Raw genomic sequence first — 18460 nt, forward strand, 5'->3', positions numbered from 1 at the left:
GATTGTATTTATTCATAGAACGCAAAATCGATTCCACAAAACTGCTTGTCGTTATCTTTTGTCTTCTTTGATGTATGTAGATCAATGTTGAATCTGGAATTTGTAGAGATTTCTACTACTTCCGGTTTTAATAGAAAGTTAAGGATGAGCATATTCTTGACATGCTTAAGCGTTTCCTGAAAACAGCTTCGCTCTATCTATTGCCGGTTTTGCCCTATATCGATTAAGGCTAAAACTAAGAATGGTTAATTTCTACAACTTCCGGTTTAGGTATTGGCTCCAAAGGCAAATTTGATTTCTAACTTTTGACCTTCTATTTTCTGATGATAATTGGGCAAATAGTTCCCGAGATTTTTTTCGTCTTCCGGACTTACAGGGTAAATATATAAAGAAGTTTTGCAAAATTAAGCTCCTTACAAATAAAGAATATCAAACAATATTTATAGTTAATTTTTCACATTATGTGATAAGTAGGAAGCCGGAAGCCAAAATATTTAGGAGAGCAGATTGAGTTGATAGTGAACTCATCCTTAGCAATTCTTAAGTCTCATTGTAATTTAAGCTAGTCTTTAAGCCACTGGTTCTTTCATACGTGCCCTAGTATCCTAATAGATTGTGTTCTGCATTCCTGTTAAATTATTTATGCTACTATGATTTTGAATAATTATGCTATAACAAAATAATCAGTTTCAGTAGAGTAATAAGAAATCATTTTAGAAAAATATGATAAAAGAGAATAAAGGAGAGAAAGAAAGGAAAACACCTTCATTGATGGACAATGTTGAAATGAATAATACGTCAAGACGAAAAGATTTGCTGAGGATTATAGTAACTGACTTACCAGTTCTGATACAATACAGTTAAGCAGTATTCCTGTCATTTCTTGTATCATACTGTAGCACTATTTTAATGTAAGATTCGAGTTTCACCGATACATGCTACTTGGTCACAGTACACAGCATGCGGAACTTACTTTCGTCCTTAACTTTTGCACACCAGTGTATATTCTGTATGTTTTTAAAATGGTAGGCCTACTACATATATTATTTTGAGAATATTCTTTCTTATTTCACTACTGCTGTTTTACTGTTTGTTGTCTCCGTTCTAATAATAATAATAATAATAATAATAATAATAATAATAATAATAATAATAATAATAATAATAATAATAATAATAATAATAATAATAATAATAATAATAATTGGAGTATGATGGCTCAGTGGTACAGCGCTCACCTCCGGTACTAGGGGACCCTAGTTCGATCTGAGACCAAGTGAGTTTGTAGCGAACACCATATCTGTGGATTTTTTCGGGGTTCTTCCTTTTCCGCACATACTCATTCTGCCAATTTCATAATAATTCACTTTCTTTAATCATACGTTCTCTCATAGCCTAAAGGTCATAATCTTGAGACTCAATTAAAGATTATTATTATTATTATTATTATTATTATTATTATTATTATTATTATTATTATTATTATTATTATTATTATTACTATTATTATTATTATTATTATTGTTATTATTATTATTATTATTATTATTAACATTTTCTCGCTTATATGTGTGCAAAGTATGTTAACTAACTTTCGTATCAAGTACTTTAAAATAAATGTTAGAGAAATAGTATATAAGATTAGGTTGAAAACGAAAAAGGTTTATTTCACATCTTAATTTTCTTTGCATTAACCATTTGAAATGTTCGCTTGTACTTTATATGAAACAGATTAAAAAAAAAAAAAAAAAAAACAATCAGTTGAAATCACGAAATCACATTTTCCATTGTTGACTTAACATACTAATGCAGATACACTCAACCATATTATTATTATTACTTCATGTTTATAGCTTTGCACAATAAATTATAACTTTTTTTTAAACTTTAATTTTTTTTTAGCGTTGTTTTGTTGAAGAACGAAAGTTCAAAATCAATATTTTGTAATATCATGGAGTCTCTCCTCTTATATAGTTCATTAGTCAGTGTTCTATTCCTTGGCAATCCATTCTTGGTTTTATCGTTTTCCGAAGAAGGCTGTCCATGTCCGTTTATTTATGATCCAGTATGTGGGAAAGATGGAAGAACATACCCAAATTTGTGTGCTCTTAATTGTGCCAGGCGTTTTAATAGCGGTAAGTGTAACTTCTTGATATTTGTTTCTTTTCTTTCTTTCTTTCTTTCTTTCTTTCTTTCTTTCTTTCTTTCTTTCTTTTTTTAAATAATTTCCAAATGGCCGATGAATGATGTCTTTACTTTCAACGCGTGGTAAAAATCCCATTTTTTTTTTTTTTTTTTGAGAATTTTTCGCGTAGGGATGAAGGGAATTTACGTCAAAATTGGCAGCATACAAGGGCGCCGATTTTTCTGTAAATTTGGGGTGTCCATTCAGATGCAGAAGGTATATATATGAGGATTTTAAGACAAATTGTATTCAAATTATGCCAAATATTTTATATTCATAAATACAATTTACAGACATAGACCTAGTAATTGATAAGTCCAGTCAAGTTTGGTGATTATCTTTCTACTACGTAAAATTCTGATATTTCTCCTGTTTTATGTTTTAGTTATTTTAAGAACGATGTCATTTTTGTTTACTTGACCTACAGTGACTAGCAGAATTATTCGGACACTATAGTGTTTGAACAAAAGATGGAATTTATTTCAAAGAAAAAGCAAATGCAAATAATATGCTATCATTTTCTCTGACATCCAACATACATAAACAATTTTACACCTCGAAAATAAAATAACTTAACAAACAATGTAAAGTAGCGAGATCAAAATAAACACAATACGAATTTGGGTGTTGCAAAATTATTCGGACACCTGACCAGATATGACACTTATCGAGTAAAAAATATAAATATCAATATCTAGTAGGCAATCCTTTCTGCTTAAGAACTACATGTAGTCTATTTGGCATACCATTCACAAGTTTGCGAATGTATGCAACAATAATCTTGGCCCATTCTTGACGAAGCACGTCCTTCAGATGCGCCTTCGAGGTTATGCATATTTTTCGAACTTGTTTCTCTAGTTTATCACACATTTCGAATTTGCTTGTCTAGTTTATAACACATTTCGAACTTGTTTCTCTAGTTTATCCCACAAATGTTCAATGGGGTTCATATCTGGAGACTGGAGAGGGGGATGGAATGTCTTTGGGCAATTGTATAGTAACCACAGATTTACAATATGAGCTGTGTTTCGGGTAGAATTTGAATGTATCTAGTATCTACATTTTTCTGCATTCTTCTTTAAATTATCTGTGAGAATTTGCAGGTAGAAGTGTTTGTTCATTGGTTGTTCAATGAACACCAACTCATCTACTACAGACGCTGACATGCAGCCCTATACCATTACGCTCCCTCCTTTGTATTTTACTGACGGCTGCAAATTTTGTTCCTTCAGCTCGGTATTGTTTCTTCTCCACATCATTACCTTCCCATCAGAACAGAAGATGTTGAACTTACTTTCATCAGAAAAAATCACGTAGTTCCCCCAGTTGGCACCCATATACTGGTATTATTTCGCAAAACTAGTCTTTTCTTCCTCTTTGTTTTGTTGATATGAGGCTTTCAGCATTGTAGATGCTACGCGGCCATGAAAACTAGTTCTTCTCAGGACTCTTCTAATTGTATCGGGACTCACGTCGATCCCCATTTATTCTCCAACCTCGGCAGCGATTTTTGAAGCTGATTGATTCTTTTTTACTGATCCTTTCGTTGATCCTTGATTCGTTGATCCTTTTTTTCGGACTATTGCGGATTCCCGTCTCTCCGAAAATGTCTTTGGACGTCCCGTGTTAGGGAGGAAATCAACTCTATCCTCAACCTTGTATCGCTTGATAATATCACATACTGTACTTTTTTCATTTGTGACATCTCTGCAATTTTTCTGGAGCTTTTATCTTTTTCATAATGAAAAATTGCTAATTGCCGCTTTTCAAATGGCGTGTTCTTTCCTCTTTGACCCATTCTTCGTATTGACAACGAATTGTTGTATCTAACTGCCACGATAACGACTACAATACTTAACACAACCCTCAGCACTAGCGCCACGTCTCATAGTGCTCAAATTATTTCACAAATGTCGTACTGTCCGAATAATTTTGCTGGGGAAAATTTCGGTATGATTTTCATTGCGATTAATTATATCCGTTCTGTTGACAGCAACTACACGTTTCATTGTGTTTTTCAGGTATGCGTATATAGCTCCTTTTTCTTACGTATTGTTGTGTACAAAATATGTTTTCATTTCGGAGGCATAGCCCGTTATATGTATTTCATTGGATCTGTCCGAATAATTCTGCTAGTCACTGTATAGAGCTACCAAATATGATATATAGGCCACAATACCTACAACAAGACATTTGGATAATTCGAGCACGGGCACGATCCCTGCTCAGATCACCCATCCTGAGTAGGGTTTTCCCTGGTTTTCCTCAGTCTCATCAGGCGTATGCCGGGATGGTACTTTTCCCGAGGCCAGAACCGAGTTTTTGTTATTGTTGTTGTTGTTTATTATTATCTTTTACCGTTTTTGTTTTCTTCAATGCTTTTTAATATTTCCCTGTGTAAAATGGCAAAATTATGCTGAACTGGGAACTTGCTCAATAAATAAATACACTCGTAGACTTATCTTAAGAGCCCATGTGATCTTGGAATTGGAGACTCGAACACTTCCTTTGCTCTTTTCCTTGAACTAACAAACAAATTTATTCCTTAAACAAACAAATAAATTGCTTGAATGCGTTGCCCATGCTCCAATTATTCAAATGTCGCATTGTAGGCAGACGCGCAAATTTTGTTTTAGTATTCCATTTTAAGAACAGGTAGTGTTCCATATTAGGAGTGGGGTGTGCCTAATATGGGAAATTGAGTTTCTTTCAATTTTGTAATATTGTAAAAAAATCAATAATGTGGAACAAACTTTCGTACTTGAATTTTGTTTTGCAAAGGTACCACAAGTATTATGATGTATAATATTTTTATTCTGGAATATGTATCTCTGAGAAATAAAGAAGAAACAAAAAGTGTTCCGTATTCGGTGCCTTTACCCTATATATACATATATATATATATATATATATATATATATATATATATATATATATATATATATATATATATATATATATATATATATATATATATATATATATATAGATAGATAGATAGATAGATAGATAGATAGATAGATATAGATAGATAGATACACTAGTTCTCTCTCTACACAGCGCATCATTCACATATGAATATAAATCTCCTTGTCACTCCTCACAACATATGTACGTGTCCCTTTCAGACACAAATAAAGACGTCTTGATAAAAATCGGAAAGGGGAGATTTTTTCGATTATTTTTTTCAATATCTCGTACCGTTTGCAAGTTTTGAGCCTACTTCCGGTTGGAGTTTCTAATTCATGCATGATCAGTGTTTTCAGTGGCGTATTTAGGATTTTATTTCAGGAGGAGCTATGCACAACACGTGAATAAGCAATTAAATTTTTAATTTTGAGTGCAGACAAGTTTTAATGAAGTTGTTCATTATAACAAATTTATTTCGGGGGGGATTGAGCCCGATAGCCTCCCCCTAAATACGCCACTGAGTGTTTTCTTTCTCCTTGCATGCAGTACAGTGAGAAAAATTCGTTCTCCGGACAGCGGTATATTGTACAAATATACGGAATCCTCTTGCTTACGATAGAAAACAGTACAGAGCATCCGTTATCCTTATGCTACATAGGCACTGCCCTTAGATGTTACATCATGCCGTTGCAGGATGTTTGATATCTAACAGTCTTTCTTATATTACCTACATAGATGTAACACTTATACAGAAAGTATTATACGTTTGCTATACGTTAAGTCCAAAAATTATAGATTTACAAATGTAACATACGATTTTATGTACTATTTTTCCTCAGGATATGTAATAAGCAAATACGTTATAATGTCAGTGATATATGGTGTTCATTGGGCAAAACACTCCAAACAATAAAGATCCGTCTTAGACTAGAGAAATGGTTGGCCTTCGTTTTTCTTTATCATTTGGTCATGAAACAAATACCGGAGAGATATACTAACGTCGTATACAAATGTGTGGTGTGGGAATATGTACCTCGCAGGATATGATGCTTTACTTTTAAAATTTCAACAATTCCAGTGTACTCCTAAAAAAAATGTATTAAAGAAATCATGGTCACTTAAAAAAATCAATTAAAACTGAACAATTTGCAATCGATCAGTGAAAATGACATTTTTCTACAGCCTATGGTTCCCGAAAACTAGCTGTCGAAAGGATTGGCCACAAACTTTTCTTGACCACAAACATATAAACCTAGCATTTTAATATATAGATGTACAACAATAAAATATATGGTATTATAATATAAAACTAACAAAAGTCAACATCACATTCAAATGAGCAATATAGAAAAATCAAGAGGAACTAGGAAACACTTTATTTTATTAAAAAGAAAAAAAAGAAAAGAAAATTTGAACACGCGAGCATAATGGACACCCATGCTATTTCTAGGATTACTCCTCGAAAATCAAATCCTGGATAAATCACTAAGTAAAAATGCTACTTATAACTGAAAAGTTTCAAAATTTGTACCATAATTATTATATGATATGATAAGTGTCTGCTGTAAATTAGTTGATTGTAGCTATCTACGAGTTTTGAGTAGTTCCGTTTATTTTGTTTTAAAAGATACTTAGAGGAATATGAGCTGGTGGCTATGAAAACAAAACAACATTAGGAGTCACTTTCTTACTGAAGTGCAAAGCATTAAAAGCTGTCCTTTTTTTTATTATGGTCAACAGGATTATAATAAATTGTACAAATTCTGTTCAAAAACGACAAATCCCTTAGTGCGTCACACGAATTCCTAATAGTAAACAGTTACACTAAGAATTCCTAATAGTATCGCCTGCCTGTTTGACGTTAGCAAGTATCGCTAGTATGCAAGCAATTTGACGATTTAAAACTACTACTTGTTCCCCGCTGTTCACTATAGCTTAAAATCGTGCTTTAGCTCTAATTGTTTGTAATTAACAAATTTATTTGTTTATTTCAGTTTTCCCACCAACCTTCCAAGCTCTATATCATCGCTATACATTATATGTTAAAATCAGGGTAAATTAGAAGGTCTAATTGTTTACACTTAATAAATTTATTTATTTATTTCAGTTTTCCCACCAACTACCCCAAGTTCCATATCATCGCTATACATTATAAATTAAAATCAGAGTTAACTAAAAGCTCTAATTGTTTAGCAAATTTATTTATTTATTTCAATTTGCCCATCAACCACCCCAAGCTTCATATCATATTAATGCAATTATTCAGGAACTTGGTTATATACAACGTTGTATTGATTTGATTCATTAACAAGCGATAGTCCAGGTAACAACATTTATTTGCGTCAGGCAGGCAAGCGATATTGCAGGTAGTGATACTTATTAGCTAACTGTTTACTGTTAAGAATTAGTGTGACTCATAGACTGACACGTTTGCCATTTTCCATCGAGATTTTAATCCTGACGATATAATTCCAACTTAAAAACTGTATTGATTTAATTGAATTTTTCCAAAATCGGACAAGGGCCGTAAGCATATTTAGATTTGAGCATTAATATTTATCTAGGTCTGCAATAATATATTGTGATTATTTAATTGCGATCTAAACTGTATTGTTTGAACAAATATATTGTTTCATGACACACGATTATGTACCGAGGCTAAGGAAGATGGTGATGGATCATGATGGAGTGAAGAAAGTGTGAAGAAACGGGAGAACCCCGAGAAAATTCATGCTCACCGTGTTTGTCCACCGCAAAGCCCCCTTGACGGCAGCTGGGATCGAACCAGCGACCCCATGCACCAGAGATGAGCGCTCTACCACTGAATTTCCAGAAAAGGTTTCTTCCCTGACGTAATCAGAGACTTGTTTTCCCTCCCTTTGTTTTGAGAGGAGGAGCATGGGAGTTTGTTTTCATTGTTTGTTAGCCTACAAAGAATGAATCTCCACCTGTTCCATCTGTCTCAAACATACAAGTATTTCTAAAGCGGGTAAAAAGGAGATCCTATTGAGTAGAGTCTTGTCGAAGTATTTTTTGTATTGACTTTGCATTTCGGCACTTTCATTTCTATTATAACTTCAGGGAGTTAAAAAAAAAAAAAAAAAAAACTCGAGCATTAGATACTTTTGAATCATTGTTTTACTTCAGTTGAACCTGCAAGAATCACTTTATTTGTGTTCGGAGGCCATTGTTACCAAAGATAGGCGTACTTTGGATTTTTCGCAGGAAGGGGTAAAGTTTATAGTTTTTTTTTATATATATATATACATGTGTATTTCTCCTTTATATATGCATATCAGCTCATCTTCTGTTAAGAGAAAGGAAAGTACATACAAAGGAGACGCTTAGAGACTGATTTGTATTATATCCCGATATTCACGGTATAGTTTTCAACAAAAAATATAAATATTTTTTGAATTCTGACCACCTAGAATCATATAACATGTTTCTACAACAGAAATTGGAAGTGTAAAGAAATAGAGAAAATATGGTCTCTTCTCCGAAAATTTAATTCGAATTATAATTGTGTAGTGGAAATGGAAAAGGCTGAAAGTGCCAAAAAATAAAAAATCTATTTTTTGCATGGAATGTGTTGTAAACGACATCGCCAATAACCTAGAGAAGGTCCAAAGTGCCAGAAAAATTCCTACTAGTTTCTAGAGCACTCGCAAGGAGCAGCACCTTAAAGGATAAAGTACAATTTTAGGAAGTTTTTATTGAATACTGGAAATTTTACTTTGTGGCAATTTCAGCCTTTTCCATTTCCATTACACAATTTATTGATTCACTTGAATCCTAGGGAGGTGTCACTGCCCCATCTTACAGATACCTATGTCTGTTGAAAATCATTTATGTGCGGTGTCGAACTTGTAAGAATCATACTATGCCAAAACAGTTCTACATCCTAAATAAAGTTGATCTATGTATGATTGGATCACCTTTATTCGAACACCCTCAAACTTAAACTTCGTGTGTCAGTAGAGTAAACTGTAGATTAAATAGTAATTTCCTATTTCTAGTAGTATCTGATGCCAAGTTTATTTTATGAAAACTATATGTGAACTACAATTCCAGATAAATTAATATTCGCTTTTTGCAATTAACTTTATTTAAGCATAGCATTTCTATCTTACGACATCTATATAAAAGAAAAAAATCAATTTAGAGATTTTCTATTGATAGTTTATTTATTATGAATTAATTGCTATGCTCATAAATATGATTTATTTACTTATCATAAATTTAAATTGACGTTTAACATATTTTTTATTAAATTACTTTTAGTAAGTCTAACATATTAATTTTAAGAGTAATATAAATTAATTTTTATTTTCTTTATTTTTACAGCCTTACGACTTGAGTCCCAAGGAGAATGTTGAAATAAATAATTTACAAAAACGAATATTCTATTAATTTTTGAACATTTAATAGCAAATTGTATTCAAATTTCAAATACTTCATACATTTATACATTCCTTTTAATACACTACAACTTGAAACATTATGGGACAGTTTATATTATAATGGAAGATTTATAGACGTCATTCACTGTATGGTTACTAACATATATAGAAGATTACAGTACCAAAAAAAAAAAAAAAAAAAAAAACAATATTATTGGTGCACATGTTGCTTTACCTTACATTGCTAAGAAACATCTATCTACGGAGCTAGGGGTACCAAGATTGTGTCAGCTAAATGCTGACATATCTCTCAAATTGGCCGACACTTTTTTCCCCACTTATTCCTCCATAACTAAGTGTCTCTTAGCAAAATGCAAGATAAACTTTTTTTTTTTGTTTTGTTTTGATTACAGTAACGTGAGTGAAAAATTTATATGTTTTCTCTCAATTAATTTTCCAAATCCTCGATTTTAGTCGACACATTTTAAGCATGCACAATACTCAGTTTATTGTGCATCTGTCAGCAAAATACAATTTTGTAATAAGGAGCTATAAAACCATATGAATAATTCTAATAATCTCTAATCTTTGCCTCTTTGCCATCTCCATCAAAAGAAGTATACAAAGTCCAAGATATATATATCTCTCTATGCTTGATGTGGTTAGAAGTTCCAAGTATGAAACCATAGGGTCCACATACAAATAGAGAGTCTTGTCTATATCCGACAACATGAAACAACAAAATTTGATGAATGCAGATTATATCAATGCACATTCTGTAGAAATACATTTTTTTACATATATAGATCTAAATAGAAAACGTTAAGATATAATATTAAACAACTATTAAGATCAGTAATAAATACAAATAAATACACAAAAATAAAATATTATATTACCTAATTCGTCAACCAGATATTAAATTATATGATATAATATTTTTGCTATCAAAGATGGAGAGTAGACTGCACTCATGATAAGAGGTCACTCCTATTGACAGACCCAACTACGTAAGTTTTGAGTCCCCCCAATACTTAAATCGCTCCATGGAATCCGAGAATAAAAATAAAATTCGACCGCAAGTATGTGTCGAATTGGCAAACACCAGTGGTGCTCTTCTTTTCAGTACATTAAGTTTTTCACAGAACTAATTACATTCTTTTGTAGAAAACAATGGAACGAAATAATCTATTCAACACCAGCATACAAAGAGCTAACGAACATGCCACAACTAACATTCTTGGATAAATTTCTAATTGCGGATTTTATGCTAACATGCTAAAGAGAGAACATAGCACAACTAGAAAATATCCAAGCTTGAATAAATTTCTAATTGTGGATTTTATACTATTTGGGGGATGCTGAATCCAATGGAAATATTTTTAAACATACCCGCTCCTGGAGTCATGAGAAAATTTATCTCAAAATTGGGATATTTATATTTATTTATATCCCACATTTGAAATCACTGATCTAGGATTCTCATGTACACGTATGTTTAAAAATAACTTCATTGGATTCATCGTCAGGTCCGGCCCTACGCAATTTGCAGCCCCATGCAATTGGCATCATTTACCGCCTCCTTTCTCCAGAAAGAACAAATCTTAAAAAGCCACGATTTTAAGTATGCTACCCATCATGAACAACGAAGGGGAGGGAAATGCACTCGCACTCAGAGAGACCTAAACACTACAAACACAACTTCGTTGTGTTTATTTTTCTTTAAATAATAATCTATTGTGTTAGTAAAAGATAAAGCAAACACACCTGCAGAAGACAGATGGCAATCCTTTCTATAGAATTCAATACAAAGCTTCGATCTCAATATATCAGTTTGCAATTCCAGTGCAACTACCTCTTTTAGCTTTATTACTTGCTTTTCCTTCTACATTTGTTTACAATTAAAAAAATAAATGTTTCCACTTTCAATGATACGGTACTTTTTTGTGACAAAGATAAGATTAATTTTCATATCAAAATTGTGATAACTAACTAAATTATTCCTACTGTTCAATAACTAACTAAATCAAAATTGTGATTCGCTACTGTTCGATAATTGAATTCCTATATTTGACAACAATCAAGCAATTCATGCTGGAATTTGTTTGACCATTTGCTTTAGCACTATCCACGTGACCTCAAACTAATGCGACCTAAACATGATTTATGAACTTAGTATTCAAATAGAAGGTGAGCTTAGTAAATTTAACTTCCATCATCATGAAGTCTGTTTCCAACAAGAAATATTTATTTTAAATAATATAGTTATGATAGATTTTGCCGCCCCTCAAAGCTTGTCGCTCCGTGCAAACGCACATGTTGCACATATGGTCGAACCGACCTGTTCATCGTCCTCAAATTAGTATAAAAAGCAGTTAGGAATTTATCCGAGCGTGAGCACTATCTTCTAATGGGCATAATCATTAATTCTTTGCGATGTTTTATTGTTTTCTCCTCTTAGTCCAGTAAATATAAGGAAAATTAGGGCTGTACCTCCAACAAATTGCAAGAAAAGCTTTTTTTTAGTTTTTCTGGTAGAAAAAAAGCATCCTGAACAACATATCAAAAATTAGCAAAAATTAGACTTCCATTTGGCCTCCATTTTGATCCGCCATTTTGGATTTTGTTCCTAAATGCCTTTCTCGGAAAAAGCAATTATATCTTCTCACAGAATTAAGATAGAAACTTCGTTCTTGTATCAAATTGATGGTAATAGATAATATAAATGAGGAAAGGTGGTACAGTCTTGTGATGATGCCGCTATATTTAAATATGGCTTCCGTGCTTCTAAAATATTTCGTTACTTCGGTTCGTTATCTGTCTTAATTGACACATAACTATGAAGCTGTTAAAGTTTTCAAAAAAATCATTTGAAATGATCATTATAGAGTAGAATGTCCTCTTTTCTTTGACATCAAAATCATTTCTCTATCTTAAAAACTAAGCAAGCTAGATCATTTTATGTGGCGAGGGTATTGTCTTTTATAACACTGAAATCCGCCATGTAAGGCAACATGCCTTTTCTTTCAAAAATGTAATACTTTAATTTTATAAAGAAAAGTATCTGAATTGTTATTATAAATTAAGGAAAACAACTGCAAATAATAATAATAATAATAATAATAATAATAATAATAATAATAATAATAATAATAATAATAATAATAATAATAATAATAATAATCATCATCATCATCATCATCACCATCATCATCATCATCATCATCAGTGGCGTATTTACGATTTTGTTTCGGGGGTCTTTGCTAACTTTCGGGGGTAGGGCTATGCCTGGAAATGTGAAAATTCTGCAAGATATTTCATTTACTTTACTGTAGTAAGATTTCGGGGGGGATTAAGCCCGGAAGCCCCCTTAAATACGCTACTGATAATGACGTATATCACAGGATATATTTTTTGTGTAGTGTTAGGCACCCCCATGTATACATCCAAGTCAGCCATCTGTGCAATTCCTGCCCATGATTGATATGTACCCTGGAAACAAAATATGCATTCTGTCAACTCTTAATTTCATTTATGAGCTAACAGCGAAATACAAAATGCAAGCTATTGTTACCTTTGACCAGCCATTGTTTTGGAAAATTTCTGAAATCGTGATTTCAGCCGAAAAGAATGTTCGAGTGAAAGATGCTATATTGTTACTTTGAAGTTTCCATATCTTAATAAAGCTACTGGGTGCTATAGGTACGTTAATGGAAGACAGTGGACAGAAGAGATCTTAGCAACAGCCTAGAGTGAAAATACAATCATACATGCTATGTCAGGAAGAGCAGTACAGCGTATATTATGTGGGCATCTTATGGTCAACCAATGCCTTACAAACTTAATTATTTCCAAAATTATTGAAACAGAACCTGGGTTTGAGGGCCACATTACCAAGCTAGAACAGTTATAGGCTACTGTAAAGCTGAAAAGGGTGACTTAGAGTTGGACATGCTTGAATCTGATTGTATGGCGCGTATAGTTTCTGCTCTGCATGAAAAATGTGTCAATATTCTCAGGAGTCAATAACAAGCAGACTTAGGTGGAACTATACGCAGATGTTTAGTGTAGTCAGGGAGCTAATTCATGTCGAGCGATCAGGATCATGGACAATGCATCTACACGCTATTTCAACTTGTTTTTCCCATATTTCCTGCTGCAGGTCACCAAAATTATCTGAACTCTGCTTACCTGTATCTTCAAACCATGAAAGTTTGGATATAACTAACCCTGAAGTGAATCATAAGTTCATGCAGGGATACCATGTCATGAGACGAAGTAACAAATTCTGTACTGGTCGTAGTTGTGACCTGGTTATTAAGCAGAAGCTAATGAGGTCATTAAAAACCACAGAGGATTAACAAGAGGTAATAGAATAACAGAGAAGCAAAGGGCAATCTGGACAATGTCTTCTCCTGTATCCTCGTCTTACAACTTTGCCATGTATTTTAATGTTAAAAAAATAGCATGCCAGTGTTACTCAGGGGCGGATCCAGGGGGGGGGGCGATCGTTCACCCCCAGACGATGAAACTTTCTTATTTTATATATATAAATAAAACCCATCCCAAAGTTTGGAGCCCTTAAAAGTAGCAGTATTACAGCCCACAGTCCCCCCCAGAAGTCGGTCCTGGATCCGCCCCTGGTGTTACGCATGTCAATTATTTGATTTATTCTATAACATAGTTTGTGACCATTATATTGTAAATATGACAGCTGGTAATGAGACGCTTTCGTGAAATGTACACCATTTTTATTATTATTATAATTACATCCTTTGTAATGCTCCTATGATATGCATTATTATTATTATTATTATTATTATTATTATTATTATTATTATTATTATTATTATTATTATTATTATTATTATTATTATTATTATTATTATTATTATTATTACAGTTGTTTTCATTAATTTATAAGAACAATTCAGATACTTCTCTTCATAAAATTAAAGTATTACATTATTTAAAGAAAAGACATGTTGCCTTACATGGCGGAGTTCAGTGTTATAAAAGATAATACTCTCGCCACATAATATGGTCTAGCTCGCTTAGTTTTTAACATACAGAAATGATTTTGATGTCAACGAAAAGAGGACATTCTACTCTATAACGATCATTTCAAATGATTTTTTGAGAACTTTAACGGCTTCATAGTTATGTGTCAATTAAGACAAATAACGAACCGAAATAACGAAACTTTTAGAAGAACGGAAGCCATATTTAAATATGGTGGCATCGTCACAAGACTGTACCACCTTTCCTCATTTATATTATCTATTACCATCAATTTGGTACAAGAACGAAGTTTCTATCTTAATTCTGTGAAAAGATACAATTGCTTTTTCCGAGAAAGGCATTTAGGAACAAAATCCAAAATGGCGGATCAAAATGGAGGCCAAATGGAAGTCTAAAATTAGCTAATTTTTGATATATTGTTCAGGATGCTTTTTTTCTACCAGAAAAACTAGAAAAAACTTTTCTTGCAATTTGTTGGGGGGTCAAACCTTATATTGACTGGACTATCTGTGTTGTTTGCAACGACGTTCCTGCCTTTCCTTTTATAAGAAAATGAAGCAATTAGTTTAACGTCTCATAAGCGAAAGTAGACAGTCAATAAATGAATGCATTTAGTTCTAAAGGAGTTGAGTGCCAATGTTTGGTAAATACACTTTGTTGAATTATGGTGTATGCGTCAACAGAATCCGTACCTAAAGAATTTAAGTATTAGTCTGTTTTCTAGTACTTCATAGCAACACCAAAAGATAGCGTTTACTATATGATAATATTATGAATATAAGCACAGTAGACTCAATGTTAACCGACCACCACGGGACCTGCCCCTGGTCGGATAACGAAAAAGTCGGTTAAAAAAAAATTCATAGCCCTTAAATTGTATAGATCTCTATAGTGGTTAAACAAGGCTTACAGTATTATAATTCAATAAATTTAACTTTCCAAAATCAGAAATTTCGACCGTAAGCTGATCCAGTTACACTCAGTTGAATGAAATACTGTATATTGAATAAAATACACTAAACTATTACACAAACCAGATGCTTGCTTATGGTTTATGTGTATTGATTGAAGAGAAACACAAAACATTAAAAAAAAAAATTTAATCTACGATAGTGAATGAAATACGGTACTGTATTCTACTATATGTATTTTTATTAATGTTGAGCAATACAGCGCGGCACATAACGAACATGACTCGTTTCTCGGAAAATCAGCGGTTAAGAGAAAGTCCACTGTAGTTTTTTTCTTTCTTTTTTTTTATTTTGTCAATATCTGAAATGTTTACATTTGGGACTTAGCACCTTTCGAACTAAATACATTCAAGTGTAATCGAAGGATGAAGAAAAAGTATGGACAACGGAAGGAAATAAGAAAATTCTGTTGTTATTATCAATCAGAAACACATAAAGCCTCAGAGCGACTCAGTTATCTTTCTGCCAAAAGTGAGCGATCTACACTGCTCACGCTCTATTGAATTGCAGTTTCCAACTGGTTGCTCTGTGACGTCACTGCTTGATGCTCCTATTCTCACCAAGCCATACAAACAGAACATGGAACAAGAAGTAAAATTTGCGTTGCTAAAAAAGTCTGCCCTTGTAAGCAGACCGAAGAGAGGTAAGGATCTAGTTTCAATTTTTGGACTTAGTCTCTGGAAGGCAGTCTAGGGGTTTGTGAACAGAAGAGTTCAATCGCGGCACGGTAAGAAGGTGTTTGTTTTGATGCAGGATGTGCTTCCCTTACTATGGATTGTTAGGTCTTTTGTCTGTTTTAAATTTTAGATATTTAATTTTATTATTATTTTGTTGATACTTTATAGGCCTACAAGGAATACATGAAAGAAAGACACGGCTTTAAGAGTTAATTTTAAAATATTTCCCACAATGAACGGGCTCAACGTACGTACACCGCCAGCAAAAGCAACTGTCTAAGTTTCTCATACGTTAATGTATGTACCCTGGATAACACAGTACCCTGGAAACCCAAACACACAGTAATCAAATCCAATTCAGACTACGATGTGGCATGTTCATTGTAATGGCTTGTAGTGTATATGTTATCGGATTACGAAGTTCCTGGTTGGATGCATGCAATTGTGATACATAAATACTGTTTTGAACGAACTCCCAAAGAAATTACGAAGTCCAAGATTTGGCGAATGAGGTGGCCAAAAAATAACATTGTCATCCCCCATATGCGACATGTCTGATCCATCGCTCTGGAAGTATACGATTGAGAAACTTTCGTATACTCCTGTCAAAATGGAAGCACGCTATGGATTTGTCAAGTGAAATTCTCTTAACTGGTATAATAAATAGTTTTCCAGGTTCAGATTGGGTAACTTGTCACAGTTGTTTTAGCGATTCAAAATGAGAGTGTACTTTCCTCGGAACACCACATGAGATCGACTCTTGTCGTCATAGAAGTATCATTTCCACAAACTGTACGTACCACCTGGCTATATTATTCTTCTATGGTGCAACTAAAGTTGCCAGACGTTCTCTTTTATCTGGACATATCCTCTTTTCGGGTATTAAAAATTGTCTTTGTTAAAAGAAAGTTTTGGAGAAATGTTATCTTCTTTGGAATTACAGACAACTGCTTCACCTTCAAATGTCATCTGAGCTTATGATGTGGATGAAAATGATTGCGAGATTTCATTTAGCATTTTTGTATGATTAGAGGGATTTACTTCCATAATAATATTGAATTCGGACAACTTTATTTAATAATTTACACATAAAAATAACAGAAAATATTTTAATGTGTGTTTAATATGAAGTCATTTACCTATGCTATAGTTTAAGAATTAAAATTATGAGAATGATTATAATACACAATGCAAACATTTTGCATGTTTAAATGAAAGGTGGTGGAATATTACAGATATAAATTCCTAATTAAAAGTATACAATGTACACTATGTGATCAAAAGTATCCGGACACCTGGTTGAAAATGACTTACAAGTTCGTGGCGCCCTCCATCAGTACTGCTGGAATTCAATATGATGTTGACCCTTAGCCTTGATGACAGTTTCCACTCTCGCAGGCATACTTTCAATCAGGTGCTGGAAGGTTTCTTGGGGAGTGGCAACCCAACTGAGTGCTGAACTGAGGAGAGGTATCGATGTAGGTTGGTGAGGCCTGGCACGAAGTCGGCGTTCTAAAACATCTCAAAGGTGCTCTATAGGAATCAAGTCAGGACTCTGTGCAGGCCAGTCCATTACAGGGATGTTATGGTCGTGTAACCACTCCGCCACAGGCCGTACAATATGAACAGGTGCTCGATCGTGTTGAAACATGCAATCGCCGTCCCCGAATTGCTCTTCAACAGTGGGAAGCAAGAAGGCGCATAAAACATCAATGTAGGCCTGCGCTGTGAGAGTGCCACGCAAAACAACAAGGGGTGCAAGTCCCCTCCAAGAAAAACACGACCACACCATCACACCACCACCTCCGAATTTTACTGTTCGCATTACACACGCTAACAGATGACGTTCACCGGGCATTCGCCATACCCACACCCTGCCATCGGATCACCACATTGTGTGCCGTGATTCGTCGCTCCACACGACGTTTTTCCACGGTTCAATCATCCAACGTTTACGCTCCTTACACCAAGCGAGGCGTAGTTTGGCATTTACCTGTGTGATGTGTGGCTTATGAGCAGCCGCTCGACCATGAAATCCAAGTTTTCTCAAGTCACACCTAACTGTCATAGTACTTGGAATTGATCCTGATGCAGTTTGAAATTCCTCTGTGATGGTCTGGATAGATGTCTGCCTATTACACTTTAAGACCCTCTTCAACTGCCGGCAGTCTCTGTCAGTCAACAGATAAGGTCGGCCTGTGCGTTTTTGTGCTGTGTGTCTCTTCACGTTTCCACTTCACTACATCAGGCGCAGTGGACCTAGGGATGTTTAGGAGTGTGGAAATATCGCGT

At 33.8% G+C, this 18460-nt stretch overlaps 1 protein-coding gene across 1 annotated transcript; it reads left to right on the plus strand.

The window, feature by feature from the left end:
- Positions 1-1924: 1924 nt before the first annotated feature.
- Positions 1925-9573, plus strand: LOC145669321 (leech-derived tryptase inhibitor C-like). Its single transcript, XM_081737628.1, has 2 exons — positions 1925-2135; positions 9443-9573. Exons 1-2 carry the CDS (start codon positions 1952-1954, stop codon positions 9472-9474), a joined length of 216 nt encoding a protein of 71 aa, XP_081593754.1. The 5' UTR covers positions 1925-1951; the 3' UTR covers positions 9475-9573.
- Positions 9574-18460: the final 8887 nt, after the last annotated feature.

This window comes from Thermobia domestica, chromosome 13, assembly GCF_964235325.1.
Source record: "Thermobia domestica chromosome 13, izTheDome1.hap1.1, whole genome shotgun sequence".
Classification (NCBI taxonomy): domain Eukaryota; kingdom Metazoa; phylum Arthropoda; class Insecta; order Zygentoma; family Lepismatidae; genus Thermobia; species Thermobia domestica.